Source organism: Chionomys nivalis, chromosome 20, assembly GCF_950005125.1.
Source record: "Chionomys nivalis chromosome 20, mChiNiv1.1, whole genome shotgun sequence".
In the NCBI taxonomy this organism is placed as follows: Eukaryota; Metazoa; Chordata; class Mammalia; order Rodentia; family Cricetidae; genus Chionomys; species Chionomys nivalis.
Genome location: NC_080105.1, coordinates 56,494,189 through 56,510,685, shown reverse-complemented (window position 1 = coordinate 56,510,685; position 16,497 = coordinate 56,494,189). Strand labels below are relative to the sequence as shown.

At 46.8% G+C, this 16,497-nt stretch overlaps 1 protein-coding gene across 5 annotated transcripts in view; it reads left to right on the top strand.

Moving 5' to 3' along the window:
• Positions 1–16,497, top strand: part of Arhgef7 (Rho guanine nucleotide exchange factor 7) — a 106,116-nt gene that overhangs the window by 54,025 nt on the left and 35,594 nt on the right. For all 5 annotated transcript variants that reach the window (XM_057752168.1, XM_057752166.1, XM_057752165.1 and 2 more), the window contains 4 exons: positions 72–273; positions 5,685–5,773; positions 13,589–13,683; positions 13,894–13,989. In XM_057752168.1, coding sequence (XP_057608151.1) covers positions 72–273; positions 5,685–5,773; positions 13,589–13,683; positions 13,894–13,989 — 482 coding nt within the window. The remainder of the gene's footprint in view (positions 1–71; positions 274–5,684; positions 5,774–13,588; positions 13,684–13,893; positions 13,990–16,497) is intronic.

Sequence of the window (16,497 nt, the reverse complement as noted above, 5' to 3'; positions counted from 1 at the left end):
ATTGTAACTTTTATAGGAAAGTAGACCGTGCTTCATGGGAATCTCCCCCACCCCTCCCTCCTGTCTTCCAGGACATGACTGATAACAGCAGCAGCCAGCTAGTGGTCCGAGCCAAGTTTAACTTCCAGCAGACCAATGAAGATGAGCTCTCCTTCACGAAGGGCGATGTCATCCATGTCACACGAGTGGAGGAAGGTGGCTGGTGGGAGGGCACGCACAGTGGCAGGACCGGCTGGTTCCCCAGCAACTATGTGCGAGAGATCAAGCCAAGTGGTGAGTGGCTAAACTTTTCTGTGGGAGGAGGAGGAGCCAAAAGGGTGTGATTGTTCTAGGGTCCTGAGTGCCTGTTGTCAGAAAAAGATCCTGGTCTTGGTTGGCATCTTCAGTTCAGCTGAATGGACTTTCATCGGTTCCTGCACATTGGAGTGCTGGGTAAAGGCCCCATCATTGTAAACTGACTTTGCATTACATCATGCCATTTTCCTGAGAAAAACTTCTTAGGTCTGTTAGTGACGATCGCTTGCTTTCGAGACAAAGTCTGTTGGACGTATTGCCCAGGCGATCACGGAACCCCTGAGCTCAAGTGATCCTCCTGCCTCAACCTTCTGAGTAGCCAGGTCTATGAGTATGTGCCCCGTAGCCATCTGTTCATTTCATTGTGACTGCTGTGCTTTATGTTATAAAGCGTAACGCTTTTTTATGGCCTATGCTAGGCTATATTTTTTTTAACTACCGTATACTTGTTTGTTTGTTTGTTTGCTTTCCAGTTAGGCACAGACAGGTAATTTCTGTCATTGATTCTGGGGAAGTGTGTTGGTTTTCCTGTGGCTGACGCTTTGTTCAGGACCAACCTTTCAGGGATGTGTACTCCTGGAAGTGCACAGCAGCCTCAGCCCACTTGATGCTGCTTTGCTGTGATTGGTGTCTTGGAGTTGAAGGTTCTCTGGGGCTAATGGTTTGATCCATGCAGGGCAAGGCTGTGAAGTCCTGTAGTCTAGCAACTTGGGGCCCAGCAGAGGCTCCTTGTTGATGAGACTCGATGCTGTCTTTCTGACACAGGTTCTGCTTGGCCATGCTCCAGCAGTGTGTCGCCGCTGTGTCACACGCTCGTTTTCAAGGGACTTAGAGCAGGTTGTGTGCGCGCGCGTGCATGTGTGTGCGCGAGAGAGAGAGCATGTTTCTTCTTGTTTTCCTGTTGAATTTGGTTAAGATGTTCTTGTGAAATATAAGAGAAGTAAAAATATGTTATAAGCAGGCTGTTGGGGGGGGGGGGCTCCCTCATGCTGTAAGCAAGGTCCCTTGGGTGTAGAGACTGGCCCTGTGAGAGGTTGTTGTTAGGTCTGGTCTTTTTAAGTCATGTGACCGTCTCTGTTCTACTTTGATGTGGTGGGGTGTCCCATGAAGTTTACTTCTCAGGTATTTTTCAGTTCACTTATCTTAGGAAATGCCCCGAGGTGGCCATGACTTCTGGATAGACTTTCAACTACAAATGTTCTTAATGTTGTCTGTTGACAGCATGCTGAGTAGAGTTGTACTTTGGGCGTGGAGTGTGTTAGGAGAGGAAGCTCTAGGAAGGGCCAGTGCTGTGTGTGTAAGTGCCAACTCCCCCACTCCACCCTCAGCTCTTGTGTTTGTTCTTTATTTCTGCGTATGTGTCTCTGTGCCAGTTTAAGATTGTGTCCATGGGGCTCAGTGTGGGACCATGTGCCTGACACGCAGGCTCCTGGCTTTAGTCTGCAGCATACCCTCTTCAAGAGTATTCTTTGTAAGGAGGCAAGTTGATTTCATAGTTTTTGTGCCAGAATGAGACCTAGTTTGCTTTGGAAAATTTTCACACTTTTTTTTTTTTAAATAAGAAATACCACAGTTTGCTATTAGTGTTATCCTGAATGTCCTCTATTTGGCAGTGAGACGGGAGTAGTCTCTTGGGAACAGCGCCTGCCTACAGTATCCTCTTAATGTGAGCCGACTGTGAGAAGAGTTAAGCCAGTCTAATTCTAATGTTGGCAGCTCAAGCATAAAGGTGCGAAACGTTTAAAAAGAAATTCAGTCTCTTTGTAGCCAGCGTTCAGGATAAAATCCGAGGATGGCAGTATATTTTCTAGTGGTTTATGTGGTATGCTAATTGTGGGATGAGATTCTTCTTTGTAGTTTATAGCAGTTGGTGCTTAGTTTCCTGAGGACAAAGCTGCCCGTTTGAAAGCACCTCTGAAATCCCTTGAGGGCCATGCCTCACTGAACAGACTCCGGAGTCCATCCCCTTGCCCGAATCTGTTTCTTTTGGGTTCCATTTAGGTTTGATTTACAGCTTTTGTGCAAACAAAAAGCCACAGGCTGCTTCTGAAAGGGGCTTTCTCTCCTCCACCGGCTTTGAGTCTCCAGGAAAGGATAGTAGCCTTCGACTGCTTCCCTCTTGTGGTGGGACTTGGAAATGTTCTTGTCACATTTGGTGTTGATGCTTTTGGCCTGTTTCATTGAAGACAGGCTCTATCCTGGTTTGCTTTCTATTACTGTGATGAAGATCAAGACCAAAAGCAACTCAGAGGTAAAGGACTATTGCGTTCACACGCCCCTCACAGTCCGTCATCCAGGAAACTCAGCAGGAGCTCAAGCAGGGCAAGGACCTGGCGGCAGGACTGAAGCAGAGGCAACTTACTGGGTGGAAGCACTTTTTTCTTTTTATTTCATCTATTTATTTTATATCCCAGTTGTAGTCTCCCTCCCTCACGCTCCCCTCCCAGTCCCTCTTCCCCATTCCCCTCTTCTGTCTCCATCCAGGAAAGGGCACATCTCTATGAGTATTAATAAAACACGGCATATCAAGTGGCAGTAAGGCTAAGCACCCCCCCACGAATTAAGGCTGGGCAAGGTGACACAGTACGAAAGGTAGGGTCCCAAAGCTGGTAAAAGAGTCAGAGACAGCTCCTGTTCCCACTGCTAGGAGTCCCACAAGAGGATCAAGCTCCACACCGGTAACAAGCAGAGTTCCTAGGTCATTCCCATGCAGATTCCCTGATTGTTGGTTTAGTCTCTGCGAGCCCCTATGACCCCAGGTTAGTTGATTGTGTGGGTCTTCCTGCAGTGTCCTTGACCCTTCTGGCTCCTACACTCCTTTCTTTTACTCTTCAGTATTCCCGAACTCCACCTAATGTTTGGCTAAGGATCTCTGCATCTGTGTTCATCAGTTGCTGGATGGCGCCTGTCTGATGACAATTGGGCCAGGCACCAATCTGGTCACAGGAGATGGCCAGTTCAGGCTATTTATCCACTGTTGCTGGGAATGTAAGCTGGAGTTCTCCTCCTAGGAGATTCCTCTTCGCCCAGCTTCTGCCCAAACCTGAAATGCCCCCTCCAGCAGTCCCTCTCAGGACTCCCCTTCTCTGTGCCCCCACCTGATCACTCATGGTCCTAGCCCTACCTGCCCTCTGTCCACTCACGACATCTCTTCTATTTCCCCTTCCCAGGGAGATCTGGGTATCCCCTCATAAACCCTCCTTGTTACTGAGTCTCTCTGGGTCTGTGGATGGTAGTAGCATAGCTATCCTTTATTTTACAGCTAGTAGCCACTGATGAGTGTGTACATCCCATGTTTGTCTTTATGGGTCTGAGCTAACTCAGTTGGGCTGATTTCTTTCTGCTTCTGTCCTTGTTTTAACAGCTGAGTAGTGTTTCATTGTGTAAACTTAGCACATTTTCATTGTTCATTCCTCAGTAGGGGGCATCTTGGTCTCCAGGTTCTGCCTTCTGCAGATAAAGCTGCTAGGAACATAGAGGAGCAAGTGTCCTTGTGTAATGATTGAGCATCCTTTGGGTATATGCCCAAGAGCAGTATAATTGGGTCTGTATATATAGTATAATAGTAGCAGGTTGATTTTCAGTTTTCTTAGAAACCACCACACTGACTTCTAAAGTGGCTATACGTGTTTGCACTCCCACCAGCGATGGAGGAGTGTTCTCTTTGCTCCACATCTTCTTTATCATGAACTGTCTCTTGTAATTTTGATCTTAGCCATTCTCACAGGTGTAAGCTGGAACCTCAGAGTCGTTTTGATATGCATTTCCTTGATGGGTACGGATGTTGAACATTTCAAGTGTTTTTCAGCCATTGAGAATCTTCTGTTGAAACTTCTCTGTTTAGATCTGCACTCTATTTTTTAATTGAATTTTTTGGTTTGTTGATACCTAGTTTCTTGAGTTCTTTATTTATGTTGGATGTCGTGTTGGCAAAGATCTTTCCCCATTCTGTAGGCTGCTATTTTGTCCTGTTGATAGAGAGGTAGTTTCTTTAATGAGATTCCTTCTTCCAAGATGACCTTAGCTTGCTTCAAGTCGACAAAACAAACAAGCAAACATCAGCAGCAACAACAACGAAACCCAAACTGACTAGCACAGATACCTTCCAGGGGTCTTTGGAAGACTCTTTAATTGGCATTTAATTGGCATAGCATTCTGTCTGTAGTTTCTGGTGCGTACAGTGCTACAGAAGGTACAGAGTTGTTATGGAGCTTTTATTTCCTGTGCGCCATTTTGGATGTTTAATATGTACAGATTTTTACTGTGTTTTATCGTATTGATATGTGTGGTTTAACACACACAGGTGTCTAACTCCCTCGGTTCAAGGGATAAGGGAAGAGAGAAACAGGAAGTTCTAGCCTAGTGATGTTGGTATTCCTGTTATTGAATGAATATGGAGGCCAAAGATGTGTGTGGTCATCATGACTGTGCTAGTGGCCGCAGATGACCATCACAGATGCTGACCTGGGCTACTGGAACATAAGTCTTGGCTCAAGTGCTTACAAGCCCAGTTTTGCTTGGAGTTGCATCCTTGCCCAAGCTGCTTTGAGGTGATTGATTACCCCCCCTTGCTGTGTGTGCTCAGTCTCCTTGTCATTTCTGGGCTAGTGGAAGCATCAAGGTTGCTTTTCAGCATTGCTTGTCACTAAAAGGTCCTGCTTTTGTTATTGTGCTGAGCCAAGATGAGTCTGCCTCCCACCCCCCTCACAGCCCATCATCCCTGAGACCCAGTGGAATCCTCCTACCACACACACCAATAGAAACTGTGGTAGGTAGATCCACCCACCCCACAGGGGAAGTAACAGACACACCTGTGGAACCACTGCTAGACAGATGGACTGCTCAGAACCACTACTGCTTATAGGACTTCCCCTTAGAGAGTAGGGATTTGTGGGTACTGTCAGATGTCAGCAGTGCCAGTTTAGATAATTCAGAGGTGCGCTGCAGGCCCAGGCAGAGGTCAGGCCATGAGGTTTATCTTAGCTTTGCTTAGCTCAGCTTTCCTTTCCTCTTTAGCTGTTTAATCTGTCACTAGTCACCATTTGAGCATGTGGAACTCCCCAGAATTGTGGGTATTGGTTCTTTGATGCCCTTATATACCAGCTAGCATTCCCTAATTTCTGCTTGAGTAACATTTTGTATTTATGACTCTGAGTCTGTATGTACGTGCAGTCAAACCCTAACTGTTATTTCTCAGGTGCTCGGGGAGAATGGGTTGGGTGGCGGGCATGCAGTAATGAAGCCCATGACCCTGTGACCTTGGACACCAGCTGAGAGAGAGGTCTGCACTGTTTCGGGCTGGTTTCCAGGTGAGGCTTTGGTGTGAGAAGGCTGTGCGTTCTGTCATCATAACTTTGATCAGTAAAGCTTCCTTTTGTTTTTTATTCCAGAGAAGCCTGTGTCACCCAAATCAGGAACCTTGAAGAGCCCCCCCAAAGGGTTCGACACAACTGCCATCAACAAGAGCTATTACAACGTGGTGAGTAACTGCAGGGCAGTTGTCACAGATGCCCAACTCCGGTTCTAGAGGAGTGTCCAGCCTGTTGGGATTGCTCCACTTCTTGTCCCTGTGTGATGCTCTGGTGGTAGACGTCTAAGAGAGACCGTCAGAGGGGTGGTGTGCGACTGAAAGTCTCCATGCTTCAGGTGCCCATTGGACTGCTTGGAGTGGATTAGATGGCCTTCAGCTTTACGGCTTTTGGGTTATTTTGTCCCTCGCTCTTGCCTTTGTTGAGACAGCTGTGTCTGTATCGACTTACATGGAGTTAGAGGCAGGGCCTAGACCTGTGGCTCTCCACCTTCCTAGTGCTTTGACCTTTAATACAGTTCCTTGTATCCTTGTGGGTACCCCAACCATAAGATCATTTTTGTTGGTACTTTGTAGCTGTGATTTTGCTACTGTTAGAATTGTACTGTAAATATCTTTGTTTTCTGATGGTCTCAGGGAACCCTTGTGAAAGGGCTCTTCAACTCCCAAAGGAATCATGACCTACAGGTTGAGAACCTCTGGCTTAGACTCTGAACAGGAAAGACAGGTATTATAGTGTGGTGCCCTTGACTCCCCTGCTCCATTTTTGCCAGGCTTCTGCTGCCTGGGTGGACTGTGATAAGTGTGTCAGCAGGTCAGCTTCCTATGGAGACACTTAATACAGTTTCTGTGTGATTATTTCGGGGCTAAGCAGCCAGGAGCAAACTAGCAGCCGCCTCCTACAGGGATGGGGATGTTAAGAGAGAAAGGGAGAGAGACAGACATTGACTGGAAATGGCCTGGGCTCTTGAAACCTCAAAGCCCACCCCTCGGTGATACCCACTCCAACGAGGCCACACCTCCTAATCCTTTCTCAACAGCTTCACCCACTGGGGTCTAAGTATCTACACATAAGCCAGCGAAGGATATTCTCATCTTGTGACTTTTGAAGTCTGACAGGTGAGCTTGGGGAGCCCTCCAGTTGTTGGTGGAGGCCGCTTGTAGGTTCTCGGCTGCTCAGCCCTGAAATAAATCACACAGAAAGTATATTATTTAAACCACTGCTTGGCCCATTAGTTCTAGCTTCTTATTGGCTAACTCTTACATCTTAATGTAACCCATCTCCATTAATCTCTGCATCACCACGAGATGGTGGCCCACCAGCAAAGTTTCAGCATGTCTGTCTTTGGCACCGGCTCCATGGCTTCTCCCTGACTACACCTCCTTTCTCCCAGCATTCAGTTTAGTTTTCTCTGCCTACCTAAGTTCTGCCTTATCAATAGACCAAGACAGTTTCTTTATTAACCAATGGTATTCACAGCATACAGAGGGAAATCCCACATCATCCAGTATGATTTTTCCCTGACTTTCTGGGAGTGCCCTACTTCCTGTGCCCTATCTACAGTGTCTGTGGAAGTGGGCTACCTGCCAGCTCCTCAGATTTTCTCCTTGTTCTTACATAACTACTGTTTGATGTAGGCCAGGATGACACAGGCTGTAGTTTGTGGTGGCAGCCCAAGCTCGAGACAGTGAGGAACTGAGTGTCTGGTGGGCGAGTGAGTAGTGAGTTACCTAACCTCTGGGGATGCAAGATCTCCTGACTAAAAGTCCCTCAAAGATCGGCTCTGATGGTAGTCCTGGCGAGCTGGGTGCAGTGTTAGGTGGGTGGGCTGGCTGGCTGGGTGCAGTGTTAGGTGGGTGGGCTGACGGGCTGGGTGCAGTGTTAGGTGGGTGGGCTGGTGGGCTGGGTGCACTGTTAGGTGGTATGTAGCATTTCCTGCTTCCTAAGTTAGAATTGTCACAGCTCAAGAAGATTCCTTTTTATAAAAGAAGGAAGCAGAGTTGTCTAGTCCCAGACAGTAAGTAGCTGAGAAGGGTAGGAGTACAGGTGTGCATGAGTGCAGAGTGGGTGTAGGGGTGTGAGTTCCTGCAGACTGATGTTTTGGATTGTTTGGACCTACTTTTCGTTTGGTGAATTTTTTTAATGTTATTTTGCTTTTTAAAAATAATTTGTAGGTGGAGCTTTCCAGTGCTGGCTCTTCTTGAATAACTACTCAGACTTAGTATTAATTGCAAATGCTTGGCTAATAGCTCAGGTTTGTTACTAGCTAACTCTTATATTTTCAATTAAGCCATATTTCTTATCTATGCTCTGCCATGTGGCTTGGTTCCTTTTCTCAGTATGGCATACCCATCTTGTATCTGCTTGAGACTCCTGACTCCGCTCTTCTTTCTCCCAGCAGTCTTTTTGGCTCTCCACCCAGCTTTATCCTGTTCAGCTGTTGACCAGTCAGCTCGTTTATTAAACCAATTATAGCAGCATACATTCACACCAGTAAAGGAATATTCCACAATGATTCATTTTTATTTTGTATACATTGGTGTTTTGCCTGCTGCATATATGCTTGTGTGAGGGTGTTGGGTCCTCTGGAACCAGAACTACAGACAATTTATGCCATGTAGGTTCTGGGAATTGAACACAGGTCTTCTGGAAGAGCAGCCAGTGCTCTTACCTCTGAGCCATGTCTCCAGCCCCTTATCTGGTATATCTTTAACATCTGGAAGAAATGTTAAGCTCCCAAACCTAGTAGTCCTAACTCAGGACTATACTGCAGTGAACTATTGGTTTTAAAAGGTATATTATATTATATTATATTATATTATATTATATTATATTATATTATATTATATTATATTATATCACACTTGTCTGCTGGTTAAGTAGGTTCTAGATGTTGGGTTATTAAAGGCAAGCACAAGTGAAGACACTGTCCTGGTTTGTGTTTCTGTGGTAACTTGAGGAAGGGTTTACTTTGGCTCTCAGTGTCTGGTCACAGTCCAGTGTGGTGGGGCAGTGAGAAGGCAGGGGCTAGAAACAGCTAGTCATGTGTCCTCACTCAGGACGAGAAGCGAGTGCCTGTGCTCAGCTCATTTCCTTATGCAGCCTAGAACTGTAGCTCAGGGTATGGTGCCACTCACGGGGGCAGCCTTTGCACTTAACCAACCAAGCTCATCTCTCAGGATGGCGATTGAGATGAGCCGTCATACTATTGAATCAGTGACCCGGAGAGTAACTAGCCATAGGAGCTTTGCCCCTGCGTCCTTCACTACCGCCCTTGTGCTCACAGGGCACGCACACTGCTCGCCAGGTGCTGGGCTGGGGTGGAGTCCAGCTGTGCTGTGGACGCAGGAGGGCACCCAGGCGAGTGCCAGGGAGGAGGAGACAGGTGATTCCTAGAGTTCACCAAGTGAATCAGTAAAATCCAGGCTCTCCATCTCCAAAACCAAGATGGGAGTAGTTGAGGAAAACTCCTGAGTTCTCACCTCCACATGCACACATGTACACACTCGCACACCTGTATATACATGCACACTTAGGCACACATGCATAGATAGATACCCATACAAAGAAAAAGACTAAAGTCATGGTGCTGTCTGGCAGGTGTAGGTTGGCAAGTAGAACACTGTTTAATGTTTATGGTGTTTTAGTCTTTTGACTTTGGGGGGGCACTCAGCTCCCAAATAAATCAGACAGGGAGGCTTATTCTTAGTTTTAAATGCCTGGCCTTAGCTTGCCTTGTTTCTAGCCAACTTTCCTTACGTTATCCCCACTACCTTTTGCCTCTGGGCTTTTCCTTATTTCTGCATATCTTACTTTCCCACCTAACTCTGAATCTGGCTGGGCCTGGCATCCTACTCTCCTTGTTCTCTTACTGCCCCTCCCTTTCCTTTGTTCTCCCTCTGTTTATCCTCTGCCTGCCCTCGCTCCTGCCTCGCTATTGGCTCCTCATCTCTTTATTAGACCATCAGGTGTTTTAGACAGGCACAGTAACACAGCTTCACAGAGTTAAACAAATGCAGCGTAAACAAAAGTCACACGCCTGGAAATAATATTCCCGAACAGTTAGGATAGTTATGCTGTTTTCCATTCCCTGTTTGCATAAACTAGGGTTGTATTGCAGATATTTGGGGTTAGTTTATGGCGATCTTTGAAAAGGTGACCTAATTCTCCCTGCCTCTCCCGACCCCCAGACGGGGTTTCTCTGTGTTGCTCTGGCTGTTCTGGAACTCACTCTCGACCAGGCTGACCTTGAACTCACAGAGATCTGTCTGCCTCTGCCTCCCTAGTGCTGAGATTAAAAGTGTACACCACCACTGCCTGACAAAAGTGACCGAATATTTATGGCTTTTACATGTATGTCAGTTATTTTATATACCTCTGAACTTTACAGTGTAAGGATAGAGTCCCAGGCCCCACACGTGCTAGGCAGGCACTCTGCCACAGAGTGCCGCTTCTAGCCCTGTAGATTAGTTATTTTCAGTGGATACACAGGGCATCTCAAGGCAGAGATGCCGAGGGCAAGTGTCTGTGTCTGCACAGTGTGGGAGTTGGTTTGTTTGAAGGCGGAAAGCCTTAGGAACATCTGTGTGGCTGCCGAGGGTGCCCGCCCTCCTGTGTGGCACTATTGTGTGACTGGACAGTTCTATGTCTCGTGACTCAGAGCGAGCCATGCCGCCTGAGTGTTTTTTTCTTCAGCCTCTTTAGCACTGTGGGTCACGAAGTCTGTGTCTCCCTGAACATTGCAATGTTCTGGGTTCCCAGTCATGGTGTGATGGAGCCGTGGCGACTGGGGTGAGGTCCATGGGGTCCTGCAGCAGCCACCGTGTGCCTGAGGCACAAAGAGGAGGAGAGGTGAGGCTAATGACTGGCAGACTCAGGCCAGGTAGGGTGATGAGGCTGCCCAGGTCAAAAAGCACATAAGCCTCCTGAGTGAGGGGTTAGTGGCACTGGTGTAAGCGGGTGAGTGGGTGTGTGCCTGTGTATGCACTTCTGCAGACACCAGTGTGAGCGGGTGAGTAAATACGGGACTGTCTGTGCTCCTGCAGACACCAGTGCATCTTGCTTGATTTTCTGGAGAGGGCTACAGAATGGTCTGGTATGTGGTAGTAGGCAGTAGTTGGAGTACAGCAGTAGAATGAGCTTGGCTTCTGTGGGGCCGCTTTGTGGCATCCTCTGGGGAAGCCTTGACGTGTGTCTGTGCTCAGGGCTGTGGCTAAGGGAGGCTGGTGTGTCCTGGGTTCTCTGCACCATGACACTGGCTGAGCTTTCCCTTTCCCAGCACCTCAGGAATGTGCTGGTTTTCTGAGGGTGGGTCCTGCTAGGGTCTCCAGCTGTCTCTTCTCCCTGTGCTGTGACAGTGACTTAGAGCTCCTCCTCTCACATGCCCTGGGAAGAGCCTTCTCTCTCTTTAGACCCAGGGGCGGTGGTGGCTGCCCTCCTCTCTTGTGGCTTTTTGAGAACCATGTCTGGTGTAAATGACTGTCTCTGGAGCAGTGTCTGGAGTCACAGTGTGCTGCTGTCACCAGGCCTTTGACACTTGAGTTCACTGAGTGTTAGGAGGACATTGTCATTGTGGGTGCAGCATCCAGATTTCCCCACAAAGGAATGAACTCTCTGCCTGGTCCTTCCCCTTCCTGGCTGTCTCCCAGCTGTCCCCATGAATAAGTCCATTCATAATGAAGCTGGAGTTGGACATCAGCAGAGACAGAGCCCGTGGTGTTTCTTCTTGGGGTTGAGTGTGTAAGCTGCTCATGGTACTTCATCTCCTCCGAGCTCACAGAGCCAGTGCTGCCCTGAAGAGCAATCAGATGGTGCCTATGAAGGCTGAAGTGTTTAAACCTGAGTTGAGATTCCTCAGAATGGTCAGAAAGACACAGTGCTGCTGTCTTGGCCACCTCGTGCAGTCTGTATGTTGAGTTGGTAGGTGTGTGGGGGCATTGTGAGGCAGGTAGTACAGAATATTCAGGAAGTGCTCCGAAGGCCTACACTGTCGCCTAGTTCAAACAGCCCCGGCTGTCTAAAGGGCGGGATAGAAAAGGCTGGGAGGGACCCTGAAGAGTTCTGATTTCTCCCCTTTGGGTCTGGAGCTCCCTGTAGGGCTGGTGACAGTTACTCTTTGGCTCTGCAGTTCACCAGGTGTCTAACATGGAAGGCACTAATGGCTCAGAAAAGGAAACTTTATATGTATGGATGGGGATGGGGAGGTGGGGGGACGTCCTAGTCCTAGGTCTTGATCCCAGGTCTTGGGCTGCTAGGGACTAGGTCCCCAGTTCATCCTCTCTTCCTTTCCCTCTTGAATCATTTGGAAACAGTTTATCCGGTTTGCCCATGTTGCTCGTGCTCTCCTTGAACTTGCCACATAGGCCAAGCAGATCTTGAATTTGTAATTGTCCTGTCTTGGCTTCCTGAGTGGCCGAGATGACTTAAACAAAGGATGTGTTTTTTCAGGGGTTAAAGACTGCTGTTTTCTGATTACTGCTAGGTGCAAGGACAGGTGACAGTGTGTTGGAGTCAGCGCTTGTAGCCCTGGCCCTGGGGAAGTCCACACCTTCTGTCATGCTTGGTTGGCTGTGTGTGTGTGTGGGGGGGTTCTGGCGGGAAGCATTTGTTTAAGCTCATCTGTTTGGTACTTTGTGTTTATCTATCTAGAAATATTAGAAGCTCACTAGTTTTTGCTAAGTTTGGAAAGATTTTATTTTACCTTTAGTTTATAATTACTGTGCTGTCTTTAAAAAAATGTCAATTTAAAGGTTCTTTACTTGGGTAGGCCTTTCATCTTCAGTACTGTTGTGTGTGGGTTGATCTGAGACATTGTATTTTCTGATGCAAGTCGCTGTTTCCCACAAGTTTATTTAGACTCACTCAGTCTGAAGCAGTGGTTCTCAACTTTCCTAACACTGAGACTCTTTAATACAGTTCCTCATGTTGTGGTAACATAAGTTACTTTCATTGCTACTTTATAACTATAATCTTGCTATTGTTATTAATTGTGATGTAAAATATCTGATATGCACGATATATGACATGCGACCCCTGTGAAAAGGTAGTTTGACCCCAGAAGGTTGCAACCCATTGGTTTAAAAAGTGATGTCCATGTATTTGAGATATGTCCTACAGACAGATTGTGTCCATTGTTTTTATGCTTGGAACCAGAACTTTTGTCAGATTTTGGAGTCTGGGTTTGGGAATACTTGCATAGACTTTACTGGTTGAACATTCTTTTTTTTTTTTTTTTTTTTTTTTGGTTTTTCGAGACAGGGTTTCTCTGTAGCTTTGGAGCCTGTCCTGGAACTAGCTCTTGTAGACCAGGCTGGCCTCGAACTCCCAGAGATCCACCTGCCTCTGCCTCCCGAGTGCTGGGATTAAAGGCATGCGCCACCACCGCCCGGCTCTGGTTGAACATTCTTAAATGCAAACTCTGCAGTTGTCCAAAGTCTAAAACTTAGAGCATCCTGATAGAACTCAAAAGCTCGAGATTCTTGATGACTTTGGATTTGGGCTGCTTTGCGTAGGGATGTTCAGCTGCATACAATAAAGAACAGATTTTATCTAGTTCAGGGAGCGTCAGCAAGTGTGTTGATGTGTAACCCTGCACCCCCTGAAACCTGTTACTGTAGTTAGCTTCCTGCTTGTAGACTACATAGGTGGTTTTGTGTGCGATACGTGGTGGTAGCTTTTTTGAGACACGTCAGTTCATCAGTGCTCTGGGACTGTCACAGTTCTTTGTGATTTAAGCAGACCTTGCCTTCCTTGTCCAAGGACTGAATGTGATCTCACTCAATCTAGGCATACCTGTTGTCAGTACGGTGAAGTCAGACATCTGGCGGTAATAATTCATTACATAGGGTTAGTAGTTAATAACCACAGAGGAGTAGATGTATTAGTAACAAAATATGACTTGAACAATGGTGATGAACTTGCTAAAGGTTATAAATTATGGCAAATAACTCTTGCAGTGTGAATGATGGTGGTTATTATTGTTGCAGGTGCTACAGAATATCCTAGAAACAGAGCATGACTATTCTAAGGAGCTGCAGTCTATGCTCTCGACCTACCTGCGGCCCCTGCAGACCAGCGAGAAGTAAGTTGACTGCAGAGTGCTGAGTGCCAGCCAGTCCCTCAGTCAGTGCTGCTGTTTGCGAGGAGGGAGGGGGATGTCACAGTGCCATCTTGCCTTGGACACAGCATTATGGTCATTAGGTTACGGCCCACAGTAAGGCTTCATGGTTCAAAACCAGGATGCAAAGTTAGACCAATGACAGAATTCTGCTTTTGTTTTTCTTGGCCTTAGGTTGAGTTCAGCAAACACTTCATATTTAATGGGAAATCTAGAGGAAATATCTTCCTTCCAGCAAGTGCTTGTACAGTCCTTAGAAGAATGTACCAAGTAAGTGACCTGCCAAAAGCTTACAAGTCTGTATGGGCTTGGTTGGTATCAAAAGCATCAAGTTTAACATAATTTTAGAGTTAACATTTCTGAAGATAGAAGCTAGGTTATTTTTTTTATTATTATTTTGGGTAAAGTTTCAGAGATTAAGAGCACTGCCTGCTCTTCCAAAGGTCCTGAGTTCAATTCCCAGCAACCACATGGTGGCTCACAGCCATCTGTAATGAGATCTGGAGCCCTCTTGAGGAAGAGACCTGGTCAGTCATCCTTATCAACTTAGATCACAAAATCCAAAATGGACAAGTTCAGCAGAACCGCTATGTACTGGCTACCCATGCATGCTTCAGCATTGCCAGGGCATATTTGTGTGTGTGTGTTAAAGCTGTGAGTTTTCATGACAGACTGTTTAGATAGGGAAAGACTTCAGGAGAGGGATGATTTAAGCTGAGTGAGGTACAGGTAAACCACAGCTGAACTGTTTATGTGCTATGTACTGGGAAGGGTGGCTTTTCCCCCTGTTGTCTTGTAGCTGTGTGTTGCTCTGTCCTATAAGAGCTGATAAAATGTAGATTGTCACACACGGGCAACATGTCATTAGAAATAGCCATGAAGGGTTACTTTTCATTATGCCTTTTGTTTATTAAGTTCCAACTTGTGCCAGGCACCATTCTGAGTATTGAGGTGTGTTAATTCATTAACTCCTTTACATGCCTTATTGAGGGATTAGGATTTAAGACAAAACTGGGACAACAGAGATGGAGTAGTGGACTTTAGTGCAACACTTGTATCTGTAGCAGGCTTTCTCAAAGTGCCAGTCCCCAAATCATGGCACAGAGACTTCTTATTAGTTATGAATGCTCAGCCTTATCTTAGTCCATTCCACTAGCCCTTATAACTTAATTTAACTTGTTTCTCTTCCTCTGTTTTTTGCCTCAGGGCTTTTCAGTTTTTTTTTGTCCCATCGCGCCCCCCCCCCTCCTGGAACTAGCTCTTGTAGACCAGGCTGGCCTCGAACTCACAGAGATCCGCCTGCCTCTGCCTCCCGAGTGCTGGGATTAAAGACGTGCGCCACCACCGCCCGGCTGCCTCAGGGCTTTTTACCTTTTATTCATTCTGTATGTCCTATTTTTCCTGCTTCTTCTGTGTCTGTCTGTCTGCTGCCTTGTTGGCCCCAGGCATCTTTCTCTTTTTCTCACTTGAGCCTAGATTCCTCCTCTTGGCCTGCCAGCCCTGCCTCCCTCTCTACTGCTAGCAATTGGCCATTCAGCTTTTTATTAGACCAATCAGGTACATTAGGCAGACGAGGCGAAACAATAACACATCTTTATATCATTAAGCAAATGCAGCATAAAGAAATGCAGCAACCTCTACACAGCACGCATCCCTCTCTGCATGGTGAAATACTGGTTGGTTCTGAGATGATCTCCCCACCCCCTAGGGTTTCTGGGCTGCCTCCAACTCACTTTTGGTGTTGAGTACTCTTGAACGTGTTTGACTTTAAACTTCCTTTGGCATACTGTTTCAGGTGACAATTCCTTAGATTGACTGTATTCCTATTGGATGGCATTCTTTCACAGCACCTGTGATGGGAATGTAGGACATGGCTTACCAATTGCTTCTACAGAAAAATGAATTCTGGGGTCAGAGAGGTGGCTTATTGGGTGCACAGATGTACAGGCCAGCAAAACACCCATACACATAAAATTAAAAAAAAAAAAAAATTGAGGAATTTCTTGATAAGGTACCAGGCTGGTGTTGAGTTTTCTCCTTAGCCCAGGCATACCTTCTGCTTGTGCTCCTTCTGCCTCAGTTTCTCTGGTGAGTAGCATCATAGATGTGTGGTAGCTTCTGGTTACTTAGCTCCTGGTAAAATAGCTGAAGTTTACATGTGTTCTGGCGACATGGACATGGGTTTTTTAGTCCATCTGATTGAGAAATATTGGTGCCAACTACTTTAGGAAGGCAAGGCAGAGATTGGGGATAAGGTCACAAGACCAGTTTTGAGTTGCTTATATCTTGAGGCAGGGTGTCAAGTGTACAGTTGGCTAGTCCTGCAGTCTGGCCCAAGGCAGGGTAAAACTAGAGATTGGGGAGGTGTGGACTATACCATCTTCCTCAGCCTCTGGAAGTTAGAGTTTTAGGGTCACCATCCCTTGCCTGTTTGCAGCAGCCCTGGGCCCTCTCAGACTCTGCAGGTGGCTATGGCTGTGGTTCATGCTCCTGTAGTTTCCTGGTCCTTGTCCCTCTTGTGAGGCCATAGCAAAATACAGCTGACCTTGGAGGGCCAGTGAGCCTGCTGGCCTGTGAAGGAAGGTCTTCGTCCTGTGCTGGGGAAGTCCACTCTGGCCTCTGCCTGCAGGTTTGTCACCCCAGTTCGCCTCTGCTCCCAGATACCGTCTGCAGGAAACGGAGCATTTCACTTGATTTTCCTTTCTCCTTGTCTTTCTCTTGTTGAACACAGTTGACAGGCAATTGTCTAGCCAGTGAGTCAGTTAGGCAGAGACTGAA